We start from the raw sequence: 18,393 nt of genomic DNA on the forward strand, positions 1-18,393 counted from the left end.
CTTGCATTCCATTGTGATTCAGACAAGGCATTACATTGTGATTCTCTGCTGCTATTATGGTCATTGCACACCTTGGTCATTGCACCTCCAAATTTTACTGTTTTTGGAAGAAGACACCTATCCCTCTTGACAAAGGTTTTGTTCCAAAATGGCTCATATCGGCCGCATCGCTGTTGAGAATGAGGAGATAAACAAAACCGTAGTGGCGTTTCTGATGCTTTCGTTGTCCCTTCTCAGGATTCAGGGAAGAGAATAATAGACCGAGGTGGCTTCTTTGTCACTTTCATTGCGTCTCTCCTACTCTTGATTGTTAGATAGTATCCTATTCAGCTACATTGTCTTTGTCCGCTTTATAGTTCACGTTGTGTTAAACATACTTGTAAGTTCTCGTGGGATCTTTGTAACGCTTTAGAATATCCATGTTCATTTACATGTGATCGTCATGATCCCTTATTTCAATTAGATGGTAGTTTCATGCATTAATGACTGGTATTTTTTGTCTCTGGGGAGTTATTCTTGATTATAGCTAACACAGCAATTGGGGAGGGGCTGTGGCTCAGTGGTAGAACACCTTCTTGACTTACAGGAAATCCTAGATTCAGTTCCCGGTATCTCTAGGTAAAAGGATCAAGCAGCAGGTGGTATGAAAGACCTCTGCCTGAGACCCCAGCATTAACCTCAGCGGGCCAATGATCCAGTTCTGTAGGAGGCAGTTTCCTGTGTTCACATGCATGTGTCTTCCCCCTTTAGGAGCTGGAGGAGAACTACACCCGGGCGTACTCCGAGGCCCTTTCCGCTTTTGGGAATGGAGCTCTCTTTGTGGAGAAGTTCATTGAGAAGCCGAGACACATCGAGGTCCAGATTCTGGGTAGGTGTGGAGTGTGTGTGCGTGAGTATGTTATTACCAGGGCAAAACAAAATACACGGATGGGAGGCTGGCTGGACAAAGCGGGGTCCCTGCTGACCGCTGGGCCGAAGGGCCAATTCACGGGGCAGCAGTGAGCACGTGGCCAGCTTTCCCCCATCCTTGCTTTTGTTAGCCCCAGGCGGAATTCAGCTTGCAGCAAACCTATTCCTCAGAACCTTTTGTTGGGGGAAAATTGCCATCAGTTTGGCCCACCGCTGCTTCAGCTCTCCGTATTTATTTTGGTATGTAACCTCTCTCATTCCTGGCGTTCAAGGCAAGTGCAAATATCTTACAAACACAATGAAACCAGGAAAATAAGTGCTTGTGTGCAAGAGAGAGAGAGAGAGAGAGAGAGAGAGAGAGAGAGAGAGAGAGAGAACTTGTGTTTGATATCGCACGAAGAATGGAAAATAACCCCACGCAATGAATGCTGTGTAAAAACAGGTAATTTATTCCGTGCCTGGAGAACTCCCAGCAGTATAAAGCAATCCAAAGGAAGGAAGGCTTGAAAGCACTTGTAGGAAAAGCTTGGTTATTCTTGCAAAGTTTCCCTCGACTCTGCCTGGGGATGTGCTGGGGGCTCCATGGGGGAACACAGGTGTGGCCTGCCCCCCCCCCCAGGGGAGGGCTTGCAAAACTTCATCTCTCGCTTCTCGGCAGGTGACGCGTACGGGAACGTGGTCCACCTGTACGAGAGGGATTGCTCCATCCAGAGGCGGCACCAGAAGGTGGTGGAGATAGCGCCTGCCGCCCACCTGGACTCCCAGCTGCGTTCCAAGCTTACCAACGACGCCGTCAAGCTGGCCAAGCAGGTGAGGGAGGGAGATCGTGGCAGTCTTGGGGAGCTATTTGTGTCTGGAGGGGTGGTGGTGGTGGTGGTGGTGGGGCTGGAGCGCTGTGGGGCACTGTGGACTAGCAGGAGCCTCCTGGAAGCCTTATCAAGATAAGCCCCCCCCCCGTCCTCCTTCAGGCCGTCGTCTTCAAGGCTTAGCAGTTGTCAGGACCATGGCTAGCTCCTAGTGAGGGCCAGGCACAGAATCCCTCCCTAGCAGGAAGCTCTGGCCTTGCTCTGCAGTGGGTGGCCAGGAGGTGTGTGTCCCAGTCCTGCCTCTCTGGAGGGGAACTCCTTTGGGCTAAGGGCTCTCCACCCTCTTCTGGAGGTGTGCAGGCGGGTGGGGATGGAAGGCCTCCTGTTTCTCCTGGATTTGGCTGGGCGCTGGCGGAGGGAGTAGATTCTCTCAAATGAAGGAAGAGGGTGGGGATTCAACTCTTTTTTTGAAGACAAAAGACGAAGGAACCTCAGTGTTCTAGTGGAATCCTTCCCTTGAGGTTCAGGCACCATCCTCCATGTCTTCTGACGCCACCACCGATCATGCAGGGTCAGGGTCTTGGAATGTGATGTGCTGCTGCACCGGGAAACGAGATATTCCCCCAGTCAAGATTTAAATTATGGAGGGGGAGTCTTATGGGGGAAAGGGCCTCCATGAGATCCCCATGAGAGCCAGTGTAGTGTAGTGGTTAAGAATGTGGGACTCTAATCTGGAGAACCAGGTGTGATTCCCCACTCCTCCTCCACATGAAGCCTGCTGGGTGACCTTGGGCCAGTCACCGATCTCTCAGAACGCTCTCAGCTCCACTTACCTCACAAGGTGCCTGTTGTGGGGAGAGGAAGGGAAGGCAATTGTAAGCCCCTTTGAGACTCCTTAAGGTAGAGAAAACGGGTTATAGAAACCAGTTCTTCTTCTTCCCGTCACCTGATCCCTAGGCAATTTGGCCTCCCTTTGGTTTTCTGAAAGCGGTAGCTATGGGTCCATCTCCAGTGGAAGTGGAGGGTCTGGTCTCTTGCATTTCAAACATGGATTCAAGCCCTGGGAAGATGGTGTCTTTGTCTTTTGGGGAGGCTTGATCGAAGGTTTAAAATTTACAAATGGGTTTGGAGAGAGTGAGTGGGGATAGGAAAAATATATTAGAATTTGGACTCTTCGAATAAAATACAGTAAGCGGTAGAATCAGAACGGAGAAAATCTAGCATTTCTTCGCGTAATAAATCACTGACTAAAGGAGAGGGAGGAGACAGTCCTCTCCACCCCAGCTTTAAAAGGGACTAGACAGAGAGAAAAGGAAGTGTATCAGCATTTGTTAGCTAAGTGGAACGTCCAAATCCAGAGGCATTCTACCTTTGAACACTAGCTGCCGACCAACAGATAACAGGGTAGGGTTGCTGGTGGATGTACCAAAAGCATATTTTTAGCACTGCTGGGAAATGGGGTGATGGACTGCTTGGACTGATCTGATCCGGCAAGGTTATTTTTGCATTCTTGTCCACACTTGTCCAAGGTTCAATCCCCAGCATTTCCAGTTAATAGGATCAGGGCTCCGAAAGCCCTTTGCCTGAAGCTCTGTGCAACCTCTGCCGCTCAGAAGAAGCCGAGCTGTGTTGGATCGACTAATGTTTTGACCCAAGCTGTAAAGGAGCTTCATACAATTTTCCGTGCCTCTGCGGTGAGGTGCCTGCTTTGCCTGTGAATAGCCCGCAGGTTCCATCCCAGGCACCTCCAGTGAATAAGAATTCCAGGTATCGGGTCTATGAATCGCCTCTCTCTGCCTAATACCTTAAAGAGCTGACGTCAGAGTAGACAGAACCGCACCAAATGTATGAAGCTGCCTTATGCTACGGGCCTGTCGTTGGGAGAAGGTCTGTGGTCAGCCGTTTGCTTTGCGTGCGGAAGATCCAGAGTCCCGGGCCTAATTCAGAGAGCCCAGGGAGCGGTGAAGGTGGGGGGAAGGGACCCCTGCCTGAGTCCTCGGGGAGTGGCTGCCAGTCAGAGAAGGCAGCACGGATCGATGGCCAGAATCAATAGAAGGCAGCTTCACACAGTTAGACGCCTTGCGAGGGGGGTAGATTGGTGTGTGGCGGGAGTGGAGGGGGCTTTGGATCCTGTTTCCCCCGAGTGCTCGTGCTCTCTCCCTCCCTCCCTCCCTCGTTCCGTCCAACCCTCTGCTGCCAGCGGTGGCTTTTACAAACAATGGCAGAGTGGTTTGATGGCCGCACGCCACCTTGGCACTGGGCAGGGCCTCACAGTTAAACCATCGTGCTGCTGGCCAGCTCTTATTGGAAGGGAGGGGCTGCTGGCGGAGACCCGCTGCTCTGGATTCAGACTCCACTGCAATCCAGAGCCGCCTGTATTAATTGCAGGGCCCGCGGCTTGAGACTGTGGCAGCTGCTTCCGGAAGAATGCATATGGGGGGACAAGGCGACAGAGGGCCTGGGGGAGGTGGGTTGCTTGGTCCTTTAGGCTCTCTGGCCTTTTCTTTCTTTTCTTTTTTGTTGAAGGGGGGGGATAGTAAAAGGAGAGCATGGCATGCATCTGTGTTAGATTGTTGCCCCTCTGGATGGCTGTGAAAAAGACAGGGCTGCACACTTGAAGAAGAAGAAGAGATTAGATTTATACCAGTGTTCTCTCTAAGCTGAGTTAGTGTGAGCTGGTTCACAGTTTTTTTTAATCCTCCAGCTCATACGTTTTTTTGTCTTCGTTCAGGAAGGATGGGCTCCAGAGCAGACTAATTTATGCAGCAGCCAAATCGCTCGCTCACAACTTTAATGCCGGCAGCTCACAAAGTAGAATTTTTGCTCACAAGATCCCACAGCTTAGAGGGAGCATTGATGTATACCCTGCCCTTCAGTACCTGAAGGAGTCTCAGAGCAGCTGACAGTCTCCTTTCCCTTCCCTTCCTCTCCCCACAACAGACACCCTGAAAGGTAGGTGGGGCTGAGAGAGCTCTTTTAAGGACTGCTCTTGAGAGAACAGCTCTGACAGAACTTGTGACTGACCCAAGGTCACACCAGCTGCTGCATGTGGAGGACTGGGGGATTCAAACCTGGTTCTTCCAGATTAGTGTGCTACTAACCACTACACCAAACTGGCTCTCCTTGTCGATGAATACAATTGTGCAAGCCATAATGTTTTCTGGGGGAACTGGTAAAATACCACCTTGCCCCTGATGCCACATGAAGGAAGGGCTGAGATTTGAACTCTGAAGGCTGAGCTCCTGGCGTGCAGACATATGTCAACATTCAGGCTCTGAGATGACAAATCAGCAGTTCTCAGAAACTCTTCAGAAGACAAGAGTCATCAGAAAAGACAACAATGCTAGGAAAAGCTGAAGGCAACCCGAAAGGAGGAAGACCCAATGTGAGATGGATGGAATCGATGAACGAAGCCAGGGCCCTTCATTTCCAAGACCTGAGCAAGGCTCTAAATGATGTTTTGGAGGACATTAATTAATAGGGTCACCATGAGTCGGAGGGAATTGCGCTTAACGCACACTGACGAGAAACTCTGCTTTCAGTGAGACCAGAGAAAGGAACCAGAAATACCTACTTCAACCACTGGATCTGAGTCCAGTAGCATTTTAGAGACCAACAGGATTTTCAGGGAGTAAGCTTTTGAGAGACAAAGCTCCCTTCGTCAGATACAAAGGGATTTGACTACAGGACCTTTTAACTGTCAAAAGGTTGTTAGTCCCTAAGGTGCTTTTGGACTTGAATCTGGGTCTTCTACTGCAGACCAAGACATCTGCCTTCCCAAAATCGCTTCCACCTTAGTTCCGTCTCCCTACAGCTGAGAAAAGAGCCTGTGGATTCTGGTTCCTTGTCTTCCTACCTTAAGAACCTGTTGTTCCCTTCCAGCAACTGAATCCGTTTGAGGTTTATGCCTGCTGCCGTAAGAACCAGAAACATCCCTTTGTAAAAAAAAAATTAGAATGGTAGGGTGCTAGATTCCAGGTATCCAGTTCTCTCCTCCACCTAGAAATATGGACCATTCTCTCTCCTGTCATTCTTGCAGAGCTCACACATTTTGAAGCTTGTGCACCCGGCTACGAGGACTAGAAATTTGCCTTAATGCAAGCTGGGGCTCTTAGGGTATTTAAACATTGCTCTTGGGCGGCCTCATGTGAGACTTTGACTAACCCCAAGTATTGACTAGAGTAGACTACGGCAACATGCAGTCAGTTTTCAATTGAGAAGAAGGGTAGGCTCTGCAGCATTGTGGCGTTATTGCAGCGGAGCAGATATGAATTGGCGGGAGCATGCTACAGTATAGCAAGCAACAATGCAATATACAACACAATATAATATGTGCTAAAAGGAGCAGGCAGTGGCTCAGTGGTAGAGCCCCTATTTGGCATGAATAAGGTCCCAGGTTCAATCCCCAGCATCTCCAGTTAAAAAGGCCAGGCAGTAGGTGATGTGTAAGACCTCTGCCTGAGACCCTGGAGAGCGGCTGCCAGTCAGAGTAGACAACACTGACCTTGAGAGCCAGTTTGGTGTAGTAGTTAGGAGTGTGGACTCTAATCTGGGAGAACCAGGTTTGATTCCCCACCCCTCCATGCACCTGCTGGAGTGACCTTGGGTCAGTCACAAGTTCTCTCAGAGCTGTTCTCTCAAGAGCAGTCCTCAAAAGAGCTCTCTCAGCCCCACCTACCTCTCAGGGTGGCTGTTGTGGGGAGGGGAAGGGAAAGGAGATTGTAAGCTGCTCTGAGACTCCTTCGGGTAGTAAAGGGCAGGGTATAAAGCCAATCTCTCTCTCTCTCTTGATGGACCAAGGGTCTGATTCAGTACAAGGAAGCCTCATGTGTGTGAGCATCCCTGATTCTGCTGGGAGATGCTCCCCTCCTCCAGGGCGGGGGACTTCTCAGTTGTCGTGGGTTTTTTTTTGCTGATCGGCAGGGTAGGTGAACCTGCCGCACAGCAGTGATTTGGACGGGGAGGGGTGTGCATCTTACAATTTCATTGCAATTCACACAGGGGAAAAGTGGAGGAGAGAATAAAGATGACTGGACAGATTAGAAACGGCCTCCTGCCTACGGAGCCCAGTGGCTTCCGAGTGTCACCGAGTGTCGGCAGGAGAGATTTAGAAACATCTCCCAGAGTGGAGTGGAAGGATGCCTGCGAGCAGTGGGAGCTGCTGAGCTCTCCATCAAAGCGAAGGCCCCGGCCCCAGGGGGGCTGTTTCCCCAGCGAAGGCCAAGCGTGCCTCCTCCGTGCTGCTCCCCCCCCACCACTGCTGCAGCTGGCTGGGAAGCTGTCAGTTTAGGGAATGGAGGCGAGCAGCCCACTCTGCCCGTCCTTGTCCCCAGCCTGGTCCTGCATCCTCTGGCGGTTTCGGTGGCTCCCTCGAAAATTCGTATTTATTCGCCCAGAACATTTTCCGTCCCACCTTTCCGCCTAACTTAGGTCTCCCAGCGTACTCGTCAACAAATAATTGCAAAACAGGGGAAGTGCGACACAACGAGCAGAATCAAGGAGGAACAGGACAGCACGGCCAGTCTAGCAGACCCGAAATAAGCAAAAACGAAGGAAGCTGGCCCGTTGCTGCCGAAGGCTTCGTCAAAGCAGAAATTTTTAATTGGTGCCTGAAAGGGAGTGGTGCGGGCGCATATTGAATATAGTTTATTTTGGGGAAGAGGGGAGCAGGATACCAGGATGGCTGCAAAAGCCTTGTCCCTAATAGCAGCCCGGGTCACCTTCAAGGAATGGACACCAGGGGGGGGGGGTTGGTGTCTGTCCGCACAGCAGGGATGGGGATGGGGATCTCTTTGGTGTGTATCCTGCCCTTCCTCCAAGGAGCTTGGGATGATGAACATAAGAACACAAGAGAAGCCAATGCTGGATCAGGCCAATGGCCCATCCAGTCCAACACTCTGTGTCACACAGTGGCCAGAAATACCAGGTGCCATCAGGAGGTCCACCAGTGGGGCCAGGACACTAGAAGCCCTCCCACTGTTGCCCCCCTCCCCAAGCACCAAGAATACAGAGCATCACTTGCCCCAGCCCGAGAGTTCCTATCTATACCTTGTGGCTAATAGCCCCCGATGGAGCATCACTTGCTTATCTAATTCCTTCTTGAAGATCTTGGTACTCCCTTCTAACAAGAACCCTGTGAACTGTGGTAGGACGAGGGAGGGAGAGAGAGAGAGAGCACACATGCATGGCTCTGTGGTCACCCAGTGAGCTTTAAGGCTCAGTGTGGGTTTGAACCTAGCCCTAGTCCAGCCATCTGATCACAACACTGCTCCACTTTTCCCGCCTACCCTGCTACCATTTGCATGTCCCCATCTGTAGCTGAGATTTTTGCGAAACCTCCCTCTGGCTTCTTTCCCCCCCCAGTCTCTGAACAGCTTGTTCGTTCCAGTCAGATTTCCAATTTGTTTCCCAGTTTTCATTTTTCCCCGAGGAGGGGCTGTGGCTCAGTGGAAGAGCCTCTGCTCGGCATACAGAAGGTCCCAGGTTCAATCCCCTATCATCTTACCACTCACCACTTACCTGAGGGACTGCCTTTCCCCACATATACCCCCAAGGGCACTTCAGTCCAGGGCACAACATCGCCTGGTGGTTCCAGGCCCCCGGGAGGCAAGGCTCGCCGTGACTAGGGCCAGGTCCTTTTCGGTGGCGGCCCCTACCTGGTGGAATAAGCTCCCGGAGGAGATCAGGGCCCTGCGGGGCCTTATGCAGTTCTGCAGGGCCTGTAAGATGGAGCTCTTCCGCCAGGCTTTCACATAGGGGCCGCCACTACCACCGCCACCAATGATGTAGACAACATCGGGGCTAAGGATGGCCCGGGAAGATCTGCCCCAATTTTTGCGTGACTGATACCACCGGACTTACTTGCTTGGGATCGGCTATAGGTCAACATCACCTCTGGAGAACTGTCTGTTTGCCATCATGGCATACGTCCGGGGACCATCTTGCATTCAACTGAGTATTGTTGTTGTGATGAATTGTTATTAATGTTTTTATTGTTTTTACCTTGTTTTATATGGGCGTTGCCCCTTGTAAGCTGCCCTGAGGCCACTTTGCGGGGAGGGCGGGGTAAAAATCCCAATAAACAAAATAAATAAATAAATAAATAAATATCCAGTTGAAAAGACCAGGCAGTGAGTGATGTGAGAGAGCTGCTTGTCTGAGTAGACAATACTGACCTCGGTGGACCAAGGATCTGGTTCAGTATTAAGGCGGCTTCATGTATATGTTGATTCAAGGTGCTGCTTAGAAATCCTTTTCCAGCTTGGGACGCTTGCACCCAGAGGACCAACCCACACACACGGCAACTTTGGATTCTTCCATCTGTTGCTGTGAGTGATGCCTCCCTTCCATCACATGCAGCCCTACCTGACTTGAATATGCCCATTTATTACGGCAGCCCGTACACCATAGGATGTCCATAAGGCCACCCACCTTACTGACTTTCCACACTCTCGGGTTGATTCTCCGGTTTTGAATGCTGAAGTTGATTGTGGTGTTAGACAGTGCCACACTTTGCTCCTTGGACGCTTACGGATGAGATTTACTCTGTGCAAATCTTTGGTCCTCTTTTGTATTGTGCTTGATTTTTTTTAAATTGCAGCTTGGGGGTTGGACTAGAGCCAGTTTGGGGTAGTGGTGAGGAGCACGGACTCTAATTTGGGAGAACCAGGTTTGATCCCCCACTCCTCCATATGCAGCTGCCGGCGTGACCTTGGGTCAGTCACAAGTTCTCTCTGAGCTGTTCTCTCGAGAGCAGTCCTTGAAAGAGCTCTCTCAGCCCCACCTACCTCTCAGGGTGTCTATTTGTTGGGTTTTATTAGTGAGATATTGAAAAAATGGTATTTAGCAGAGATAATATAGCCCAGCAGAGCCTGAGTAAAATAATTCAGACTGAGAGTCCATGTATGATTAAAATATAAAGTTTTTAATAAATTCTAGCATGGGGAAGGGTAACTGGGATGAAAATAACAACAGAGCTAAATCGTTTACATCCTTACACTACAAAGACAAAACTAGAAGAGCGTTATGGCGTTTCTCTCTTCCTGTTCTTCAGAACAGCAAATAAAGACGGGAAGAGGAGCCATAAAATGCTAAAACACTTTGACACTTTCGTCCCAATCAAATTCCTAGATCAGGGAGAAATTTCCCGGGCTTCTACTCCTAAAACAACATTGGTTACATGAAAAACATGTGACTTCCTGTGAGCAACACAAACAAACATTTAACCCCAGATACACTGAGTGTCTTCAACTTGTAATACCCAACACCATTGTGGGGAGGGGGAGGGAAAGGAGACTGTAAGCCGCTCTGAGACACCTTCTCTTCTTCTTCCTCTAGATGACCCTGGAGGTCCCTTTCAACTCTTATAATTCTATGAGTCACTTTAAACAAAGCAAAAAAGCAGGATGTACATTTTTTAAATATACATAAAGTCCCAGATCCGGATGATCCTGCAGCGGTGCGATGTGATAGGGCAAGGCATGTGTGAGCCCCAACGAGGAGCAACTTGGGGGAGGGAAGTCGGCGTCGTACAGCAGGCAAGCCCAATCTCGTCAGATCTAGGAAGCTAAGGAGGGCCGGACGCAGAGGCAGGATATTTTGTGGCTCAGCTGTAGAAGTTAATTTATAAATTTCTAATTTCTAAATTTCTAATTTCAGATTCCTGTTATATTGCATGCCTGTTTGGGAGCCAGTGTGCAATAATGAGTAGAATGCCAGACTGTAATTGAGACATGGGTTCAAATCCTTGTTCAGTAGGGTTGCCAGGTCCCTCCTGGAGATTTGGGAATGAAGTATGGGGAGGACAGGGAGCTCAGTGAGGTACGGTGCCATAGAGTCCACCTCTCTGAAATGTCCTAGCACCACTAGGGGTCACCAGAAGTCACCACGACTTCCAGGCATGCAAGCGCACACACACAAATACACACACTCCAAAACAAAACAAAAAAGTTATTAGTTATTTATACCCCATCTTTCTCCCCATTGAGGACCCAAATCACTTACATCCTTCTCCCCTTCTCTGCTTAATCCTCAGAATAATCCTGCGAGGTAGGCTAGGCTGAGAGTGTGTGACTGGCCCAAAGTTACCCAGCCGGCTTCCATGGCATAAGTGAGAACTGGAACCAGATTCTAGGGTCATGCTATTAACCACTATGCTGTGCTGGCTCTCTAGATAACTCAAATTTTGAAATATTTATGAAATGGGTATTGGGAAATGTTTATTGGGGGATGGGTTTGGGCCCTGGGTAGGCTGGAATGCAGGATTCAGGGCCAGGGGGGGAAACGGGTGTGACACCTTCTGAGTAGGGTTGCCAACCTCCAGGTGGTGGCTGGAGATCTCCTGGGTTTACAACTGATCTCCATGCGACAGTCCACCTGGGGGAAATGGCCGCTTTGGAACCTGGACTCTACGGCATTGTACTCCACTTGAGGTCCCTCCCATCCCCAGACCCTGCCCTCTGCAGGCTCCGCCCCCAAAATCTCCAGGTATTTTCCAACCTGGAGCTAGGAACCCTACTTCTTCTGAGCAATGCTCCCTCTAAGCTGTGGAGACTTGTGAGCAAAAATTCTACTTTGTTAAGCTACTGGTATTACAGCTGTGAGCGAGCGATTTGGCTCCGGTATGAATTAGTTTGCTCTGGAGCCATCCTTCCTGAGCGAAGACAAAAAGGTGTGAGCCGGAGGCTAAAATGTGAGCTAGCTGACAGTAACTCAGTTTAGAGGGAACACTGCTTCTGAGTGTGTCTTGCCACTTTAAATCAGGTCACATGTCTGTGGAACAGGAACAGAGTCTGATGTATGTCTGCGTGTGCTAAGCATATGGGAAGAGTGGTGATTCATCTAGTCCTGCATCCAGTTTCCCACAGGTGCTGGGCAGGGTCCTCTGGAAAACTCACAAGCTCACTGTGAAAACAAAGAAAACAGAGAACCACAGAATCACAGAGTTGGAAGGGGCCCTACAGGCCATCTAGCCCAACCCCCTGCTCAATGCAGGATCGGCCTAGAGCATCCCTGACAAGTGTTTGTCCTCCCTAGGCAGCTGATTCCACTGCTCTTACTGTAAAAAAAGTTTTTTCCTACTACCCAACTGGTACCTTCCCACTCTTAATTAAAACCCATTATCGGGAGTCCTGCCCTCTGCTGCCAACAGGAACAGCTCCCTGCCCTCCTCAAAGTGACAGCCCTTCAAATACTTCAAGAGAGCAATCCTGCCTCCTCTTCTCCAGACTAAACATTCCCAAGTCCCCCAGCCTTTCCTCCTAGGGCTGGGTCTCCATCCTTGTAGATTCCTTCTGCACCTGCTGCATTCTGTCCCCATCCTTTTTGAAGTGATCCAGTCAGAGATCTTGCGCCCGAGATGCACACCCACCGATAGCTGCTACTGGTCTTAGCGGATGACACCAAGCGAGATGGACCCACAGTACGATTCAGCACATGGCCGCCTGAACAGGTTCATTTCTTAATTGATTCTAACTGCCATTTCTCTCTCCCACTGACCTTTCCCTAACATTTTGGCTCCTGTGAAGTGCTCTCAATAAAAGGGCTTCGCCACTTTCTAATCTGATAGACTGAGAGGAAGCGTGATTTCTTTCCTTCTCCCGCACGCCCAGGCCCTTGATACGTTCCCTCAAGCTCGGCTCTCTGTACTAATCGCTCCTTTCCCTCCCCTGCCATCAACATACCCACAGCACAAACAAGGCTGAGAATTAATCGTGAAACACGCATCTCGCTGCCGGTCAGGAACATGTCAAGGCCGCGCAGAAACAAACCTTCCATTTCGCCGTCCTTCGCTCCTGACAGCAACACGATTGCAAATACCAGCACTACCATTATGGGATCCTATGCTACCAGAGGTGTCTTTCAAAAGAGGATGAGAAAAAACTCACGGAGGATAGGCCAGTCAACAGTTATCAGCCGTCGTGGCTAAAGGAAACCTCCATGGGCAGAGGTAGAATACCTCTGACTATCAATCATGGGACAGTGAGCAGGGGAAAGTCTTTGTTTTCACGGTGGGCTTGTGAGCAACACTCCCTCTAAGCGGTGGTGTGAGCAGGGGAAAGTCTTTGTTTTCACAGTGGGCTTGTGAGCAATGCTCCCTCTAAGCGGTGGTGTCTTGTGAGCAAAAATTCTACTTTGTGAGCTACCGGCATTAAAGTTGTAAGCGAGCGATTTGGCTGCTGCATAAATTAGTTTGCTCTGGAGCCTATCCTTCCTGAGCGGAGACAAAGATGTGTAAGCCGGAGGCTAGAAAAGTGTGAGCTAGCTCACACTAACTCAGCTTAGAGGGAACAGTGCTTGTGAATTGTGATGGGAAAGAAGACTGTGGGTCAGGGCCATGGCGCAAGGGAAGGGAGCATGTGGACCAGGTGGTGGCTGGAGATCTCCTGGGATTACAAGTGATCACTGGGGGACAGAGATCAGTTCACTTGGAGAAAATGTCTGCTTTGGAAGGTGGACTCTGTGGCCTTATACCCCATTGAAGTTTCTCCCCAAACCCCGCCCTCCTCAGGCTCCACCCCAAAAAAATTTCCAGGCAGGGCTCTTCTTGTAGAAAAAGCCCAGCAGGAACTCATTAGCATAATAGGCCACACCCAACAGCAGGAACTCATTAGCATATTGGGCCACACCCCTGACAGCACAACTCATTAGCACATTAGGCCGCACCCCCATGTTACCAGACATGTGGTCATCCAGCCACACCCACCTTTTGCTTCTTATTCTGTTTACCTTGTTTGTTGTCCAAAGCCAGGGCCTTTTTTGTAGCAGGAACTCCTTTGCATGTTAGGCCACACACCCCTAATGTAGCCAATCCTAATGAGTTTCTGCTGTTGGGTGTGGCCTATTATGCTAACGAGTTCCTGCTGGGCGTGGCCAACTCGGGAGCCAGCCGGAACTCCGTTCCTGTGCGTTCCTGCCCCAAAATAGCCCTGTCTCCAGGTATTTCCCAACCCAGAGCTGGCAACCCTGGCCGTGGCGCAGGGTAAGGGGGGGAGTGGAGACATCATATAACCCTTTTCTTCTCTGCCATTTCCTTGATAGAAATTGCACCCGTGCAGTTAACCCCAATGGGGCCATTATGGAAGTATTATAAAGGTTTTCCACCTATTTTTCTGCCTCTTACTGTGGCTAACAGAAGCTCCATGTGTTTGTGGTTTCTATTAGGGAAATGGAACAGAAAGACAGCATCCATTCTCTTACTTTTCTTTTCCCCTGGAGTAATGGCAGCTTGTAGAAGGGATTTCATGGGGCACTGTGCTGCATTTTTAGGAAAATGCTTCACTTTGCATTTGTCTTGCCATAATTCTTACAACAGTCCTGTAAGGCAGTTTTTAGTGTTAGAAGACCCAGATATTGACTCTTTGATTGCATTCATGAACTGCTCAGTTGGCATGACAGCCGAATGTCAAGATCTAGGTTTACACATGCAAGAGAGAGAGAGAGAGAGAGAGAGAGAGAGAGAGAGAGAGTGTTAAGTGTTGTCAAATCTCTTCTGACTTCTGACTGCTCTAAGAATGAATGACCTCCAATGGCATTGTGTCGTTATCAGCCTGACTCAGGTGCTGCAAACCGAGGGCTGCGGCTTCCTTGATGGAGTCCGTCCATCTCATGTTGGGTCTTCCTCTTTTCCTGCTGCCCTCAACTTTTCCTAGCCTTATTGTCTTTTCCGGTGACTCCTGTCTTCCCATAATGTGACCCAAGTACAATGGCCTCAGTTTAGTCATTTCAGCTTCTGGGGAGTGTTGAGGCTGGATTTGATCTACAACCCACTTATTTGTCCACGCAGGAGAGGTGGATCCCGGATTCCTCATTCTTTCTCATTACCAACCAGCCGTGCGTGCCCTAATCCTGCAGGTGTCCCCCCCACACACACACACACCCTTGCCTGTGCCGGGCGCTGGTCGCCAGAGGGCAGTGGTAACTCTGGAGACAGTCACGGCTCCCTCCCTCCCCGGGCTTTAAACGCTTGCTGCGCTCTCCCTCCAGCCGACAGAGCCACCCCCACCCGCCCGCTCCCTATTATCCTTGGTCGAATCTTCTTAAATGGCCGGCACAAAGAGCCAGCAGCAGATCTGGAGGCCCGGCTCTCAGGCAACCCCCCTCCACCCCCCCCTCCAGCCTGGAGCAAAAACTCTCGACCTTGACTCTATTAATAAACTCCTGCCCGTTATTGCCAGGATAAGCTGACAGCACTGAGTGGTGCAGGGGCTTAAGGGCAGGGAGTTGCTTGTTGAAACTCCAGGGGGTCAAGCGGTGCATAATCCAGCTGAGTGTGATGGGGGTCCTCGAACAGTGATGGATTTTTTTGGGTGGGGGGAGGAAGACTTTGAAGCCTAACTGGGCCAATTGGACAGAGGAGCCAGAATTAGCACAGAAAATCAAGCCATGAGACTGTTGGCCAGGGAGGTGCTTGGCTTTGGATCCCTGTTCAGCCAAGGAGTTCACTAGCCAGTTTGGAGCAGGGGTTAGGAGTGCGGACTCTAATCTGCAAGGACTGGGTTTGATTCCCCACTCCTCCACATGCAGCTGCTGGCATAACCTTGGGTCAGTCACAAGTTCTCTCAGAGCTGTTCTCTCAAGGACAGTTCTAGGGAGAGCTCTCTCAGCCCCACCTACCTCACAGGGTGTATGTTGTGGGGAGGGGAAAGGAAAGGGATTGTACACCGCTCTGAAACTCCTTTGGGTTTGGGTAGTGAAGGTCGGGGTATGAATCTAAACTCTTCTTCCTCTAGGGCTTTGTTCCTCCGCACCTAGGGTTACCAGGTTCCCCCTGACCACTGGTGCGGAATTGGGGAGTAGGGTTGCCAGATGCAGGTTGGGAAGTTCCTGGAGATTTGGGGATGGAGCCTGGCGCAGGACAGGGACCTCACTGGGGTGCAATGCCCTAGAGTCCACCCTCCAAAGCATCCATTTTCCAAAGGAGAACTGGTCTCTGTAGTCCGCAGTTGAGCTGTAATACCAGACGATCCCCAGGTCCCACCTGGAGGCTGGCATCCCTATTAGCACACTTACAAGCGCGTAAGTCCCACTGAGGCCTGACTTGGATAGCCCAGGCTAGCCTGATCTTGTCTGATCTCAGAAGCGAAGGCCCGGTTAGTATTTGGATTGGAGACCACCAAGGAATCCCAGAATCCCAGAGTTGGAAGGGACCTCCAGGGCCGTCTAGTCCAACCCCCTACACAGTGCAGGAAATTCACAAATACCTCCCCCCCCCCGCACACACCCAGTGACCCCTGCTCTGTGCCCAGAAGATGGCAAAAAGAAAAAAAAAATCACCTCCAGGATCATTGGGGGCCAAACTGGCCTGGAGAAAAATCGCTTCCTGACCCCAAAGTGGTGATCAGCATTTCCCAGGGCGTGTAAGAAAGGGCCACGAGAACTAAGCACTGAGGCAACCCTTTCTGCCCTCCCTTCTCGCGATCTGCCTAAGTTCACAGAATCCGCATTGCTGTCAGATGGCCGTCTAGCCTCTGCTTAAAAACCTCCAGAGAAGGAAGTCCAGGGTCGTTACGCAAAGGCAGGCAGTGGCAAACCACCTCTGAACATCTCTTGCCTTGAAAACCCTACAGGGTCTTCGTAAGTCAGCTGCAAGTTGATGGCACTTTACACCACCACCAAGTCCCTTGAACTCAGTGGGACTGACTTCTGAGTATACCTGTTTGGTACCCCATCATTCGTCACTTTTTGCCTCACTGTCGGAAACAATACCAAAGGGATGGAGGAGAGAGCTGACAGAGATTTATAAAATTATGCAGTGGGTTGCTAGAACATTTTCCTCCTCTCTCCTGATGTAGGACCTCTGGGGTATCCGAAGAAAATGAATAGTAGTCTACTAGGAAAGAAGAAGAAGAGGAGGAGGAGGAGGAGGAGAAGGAGATGATGATGATGATGATTGGATTTATACCCCGTCCTTCACTCGGCATCTCAGAGCGGCTTACAAACTCCTTTTCCTCCCCCTCCCCACAACAGACACCCTGTGAGGTAGGTGGGGCTGAGAGAACTCTTTCAAGAACTGCCCTTTCAAGGTCAGCTCTGACAGAACTATGGCTTGCCCGAGGTCATCCAGCAGCTCCAAGTGGAGGAGTGGGGAATCAAACCTGGTTCTCCCAGATCAGAGTCCGCGTACTTAGCCACTGCACCAATGGGCCAAAGAAAAGACTCAGTTTTGGGCTATCTTGCCACAATGAGTGGGGAGTGCTTCACAGCCAAACTTGACACCACAGTGTCCTTGTGGCAGCCTTCGGGGACGTCAGTGACATTCTGTGGTGATTTAAAAATGCCATGAGGGATCGATCCTGACTGGGCCCATAAGGAGTGGTCTTCTCTCCACACACACACACCCAAATGCCATTTCTAGTGTTGAAACAGCCAGGGAGTGCGGGCACTTCCTCACTTGATAAGTTGGTGGAGGGAGGAAGAGTACCTCAGCTTGTCGCACCGTGGGCCTAATCAGGATCCGGCCCTTGTGGCATTTTTAAATTACCTTAAAATGGTGGCAGCATCCCTGAGGCAGCCACAAGGACACTGTCACATCTAGTCTGCCTCCCACCTTTTTGCCGCCAAGTCGCAGCCGACTTATGGTGACCCCCGTAGGGTTTTCGAGGCAAGAGACAAACGGAGGTGGTTTGCCCATGGCCTGCCTCTGAGTAGCAGCCCTGGATTTCCTTGGAGGTCTCCCATCCAAATACTGACCAGGGCGAACCCTGCTTAGCTTCCGAGATCTGACAAGATCGGGTTAGCCTGGGCTACCCAGGTCAGGGTAGTCTGGCCTTTAGATGGCTTTTTTTTTTTTTAATATTTTTATTTTTTCTTATGCAATTATAACAAACCAAACACATAACCTTCAAACAAATAACAAGGCTAGATTTTACATTTTTGAATACACGACAACAATAAGAAATTAATACACCATTATTTTGTCATAGTTTTGTGGTAGCAAATAGTTCAAATGGCTATGTGACGTAACATATGAAAAAAAAGTAAACCACTTTTCAATAAAGTTGTTATCTTTTAACATTCCTTGAGCTACTTTCAGTTGAGTAGAAATTTTGTCTGCCATTATTACATCCCATAGTTTTACATACCACTGAGAGACATCCGGGACCCTGCATGTATTCCATTTTTGGGCTAAAAGAGACTTAGCAGCAGATAACATCAGTATCAGTACCTCCCTGGCCTTTAGATGGCTTTAACGGGAGGGAGGCAAATTTGTGGAGGTGAATAAAGCCATCGACAGCTCCTGGCCGTGATGGTTAAATAGGAACCTCCGTTTGCAAAAGCAGTGCACCTTTAAATACCTGCAAGAACAAGAGATAGGGGCTTAGGCCTCAATGCCCTCCTCATCGAGTTCATGCAGCCAGTGTGGTGTAGCAGTTAAGAGTGTTGGACAAGTATCTGGGAGATCCAGATTCAAATTCCCACTTGTGCCATGGAAGCTCACTGGGTGACTTTGAGCCAATCATACTCTCTCTCAGCTTAACCTACCTTACGGGGTTGTTGTCAGGATAAAACAGAGGAGAAGAGGAGGATGTAAGCCGCACTGGGGAGAAAGGCGGAAGTATAAACAAATTAAATTCAAAAATAATAAATACACCTTCCAGGGGCGTCTGCCTACGGTGGGAAATGGGGACCGCTGGTCTGACCCAAGAGGACTCTTCCTGTTCTGATGAGATCATGAAAG

The 18,393-nt window shown here is 50.0% G+C and overlaps 1 protein-coding gene across 1 annotated transcript in view; it reads left to right on the plus strand.

The window, feature by feature from the left end:
• The window catches only part of LOC107111878 (pyruvate carboxylase, mitochondrial-like), a gene marked incomplete at its 3' end in the record, with an annotated part of 231,226 nt that overhangs the window by 15,181 nt on the left and 197,652 nt on the right, over positions 1–18,393 (plus strand). Inside the window, exons 5-6 of the mRNA XM_015412926.1 lie at positions 751–868; positions 1,568–1,719. Of these exons, the coding sequence (XP_015268412.1) occupies positions 751–868; positions 1,568–1,719 (270 nt within the window). The remainder of the gene's footprint in view (positions 1–750; positions 869–1,567; positions 1,720–18,393) is intronic.

This window comes from Gekko japonicus, unplaced genomic scaffold (assembly GCF_001447785.1).
Source record: "Gekko japonicus isolate JY-2015 unplaced genomic scaffold, Gekko_japonicus_V1.1 scaffold1633, whole genome shotgun sequence".
In the NCBI taxonomy this organism is placed as follows: domain Eukaryota; kingdom Metazoa; phylum Chordata; class Lepidosauria; order Squamata; family Gekkonidae; genus Gekko; species Gekko japonicus.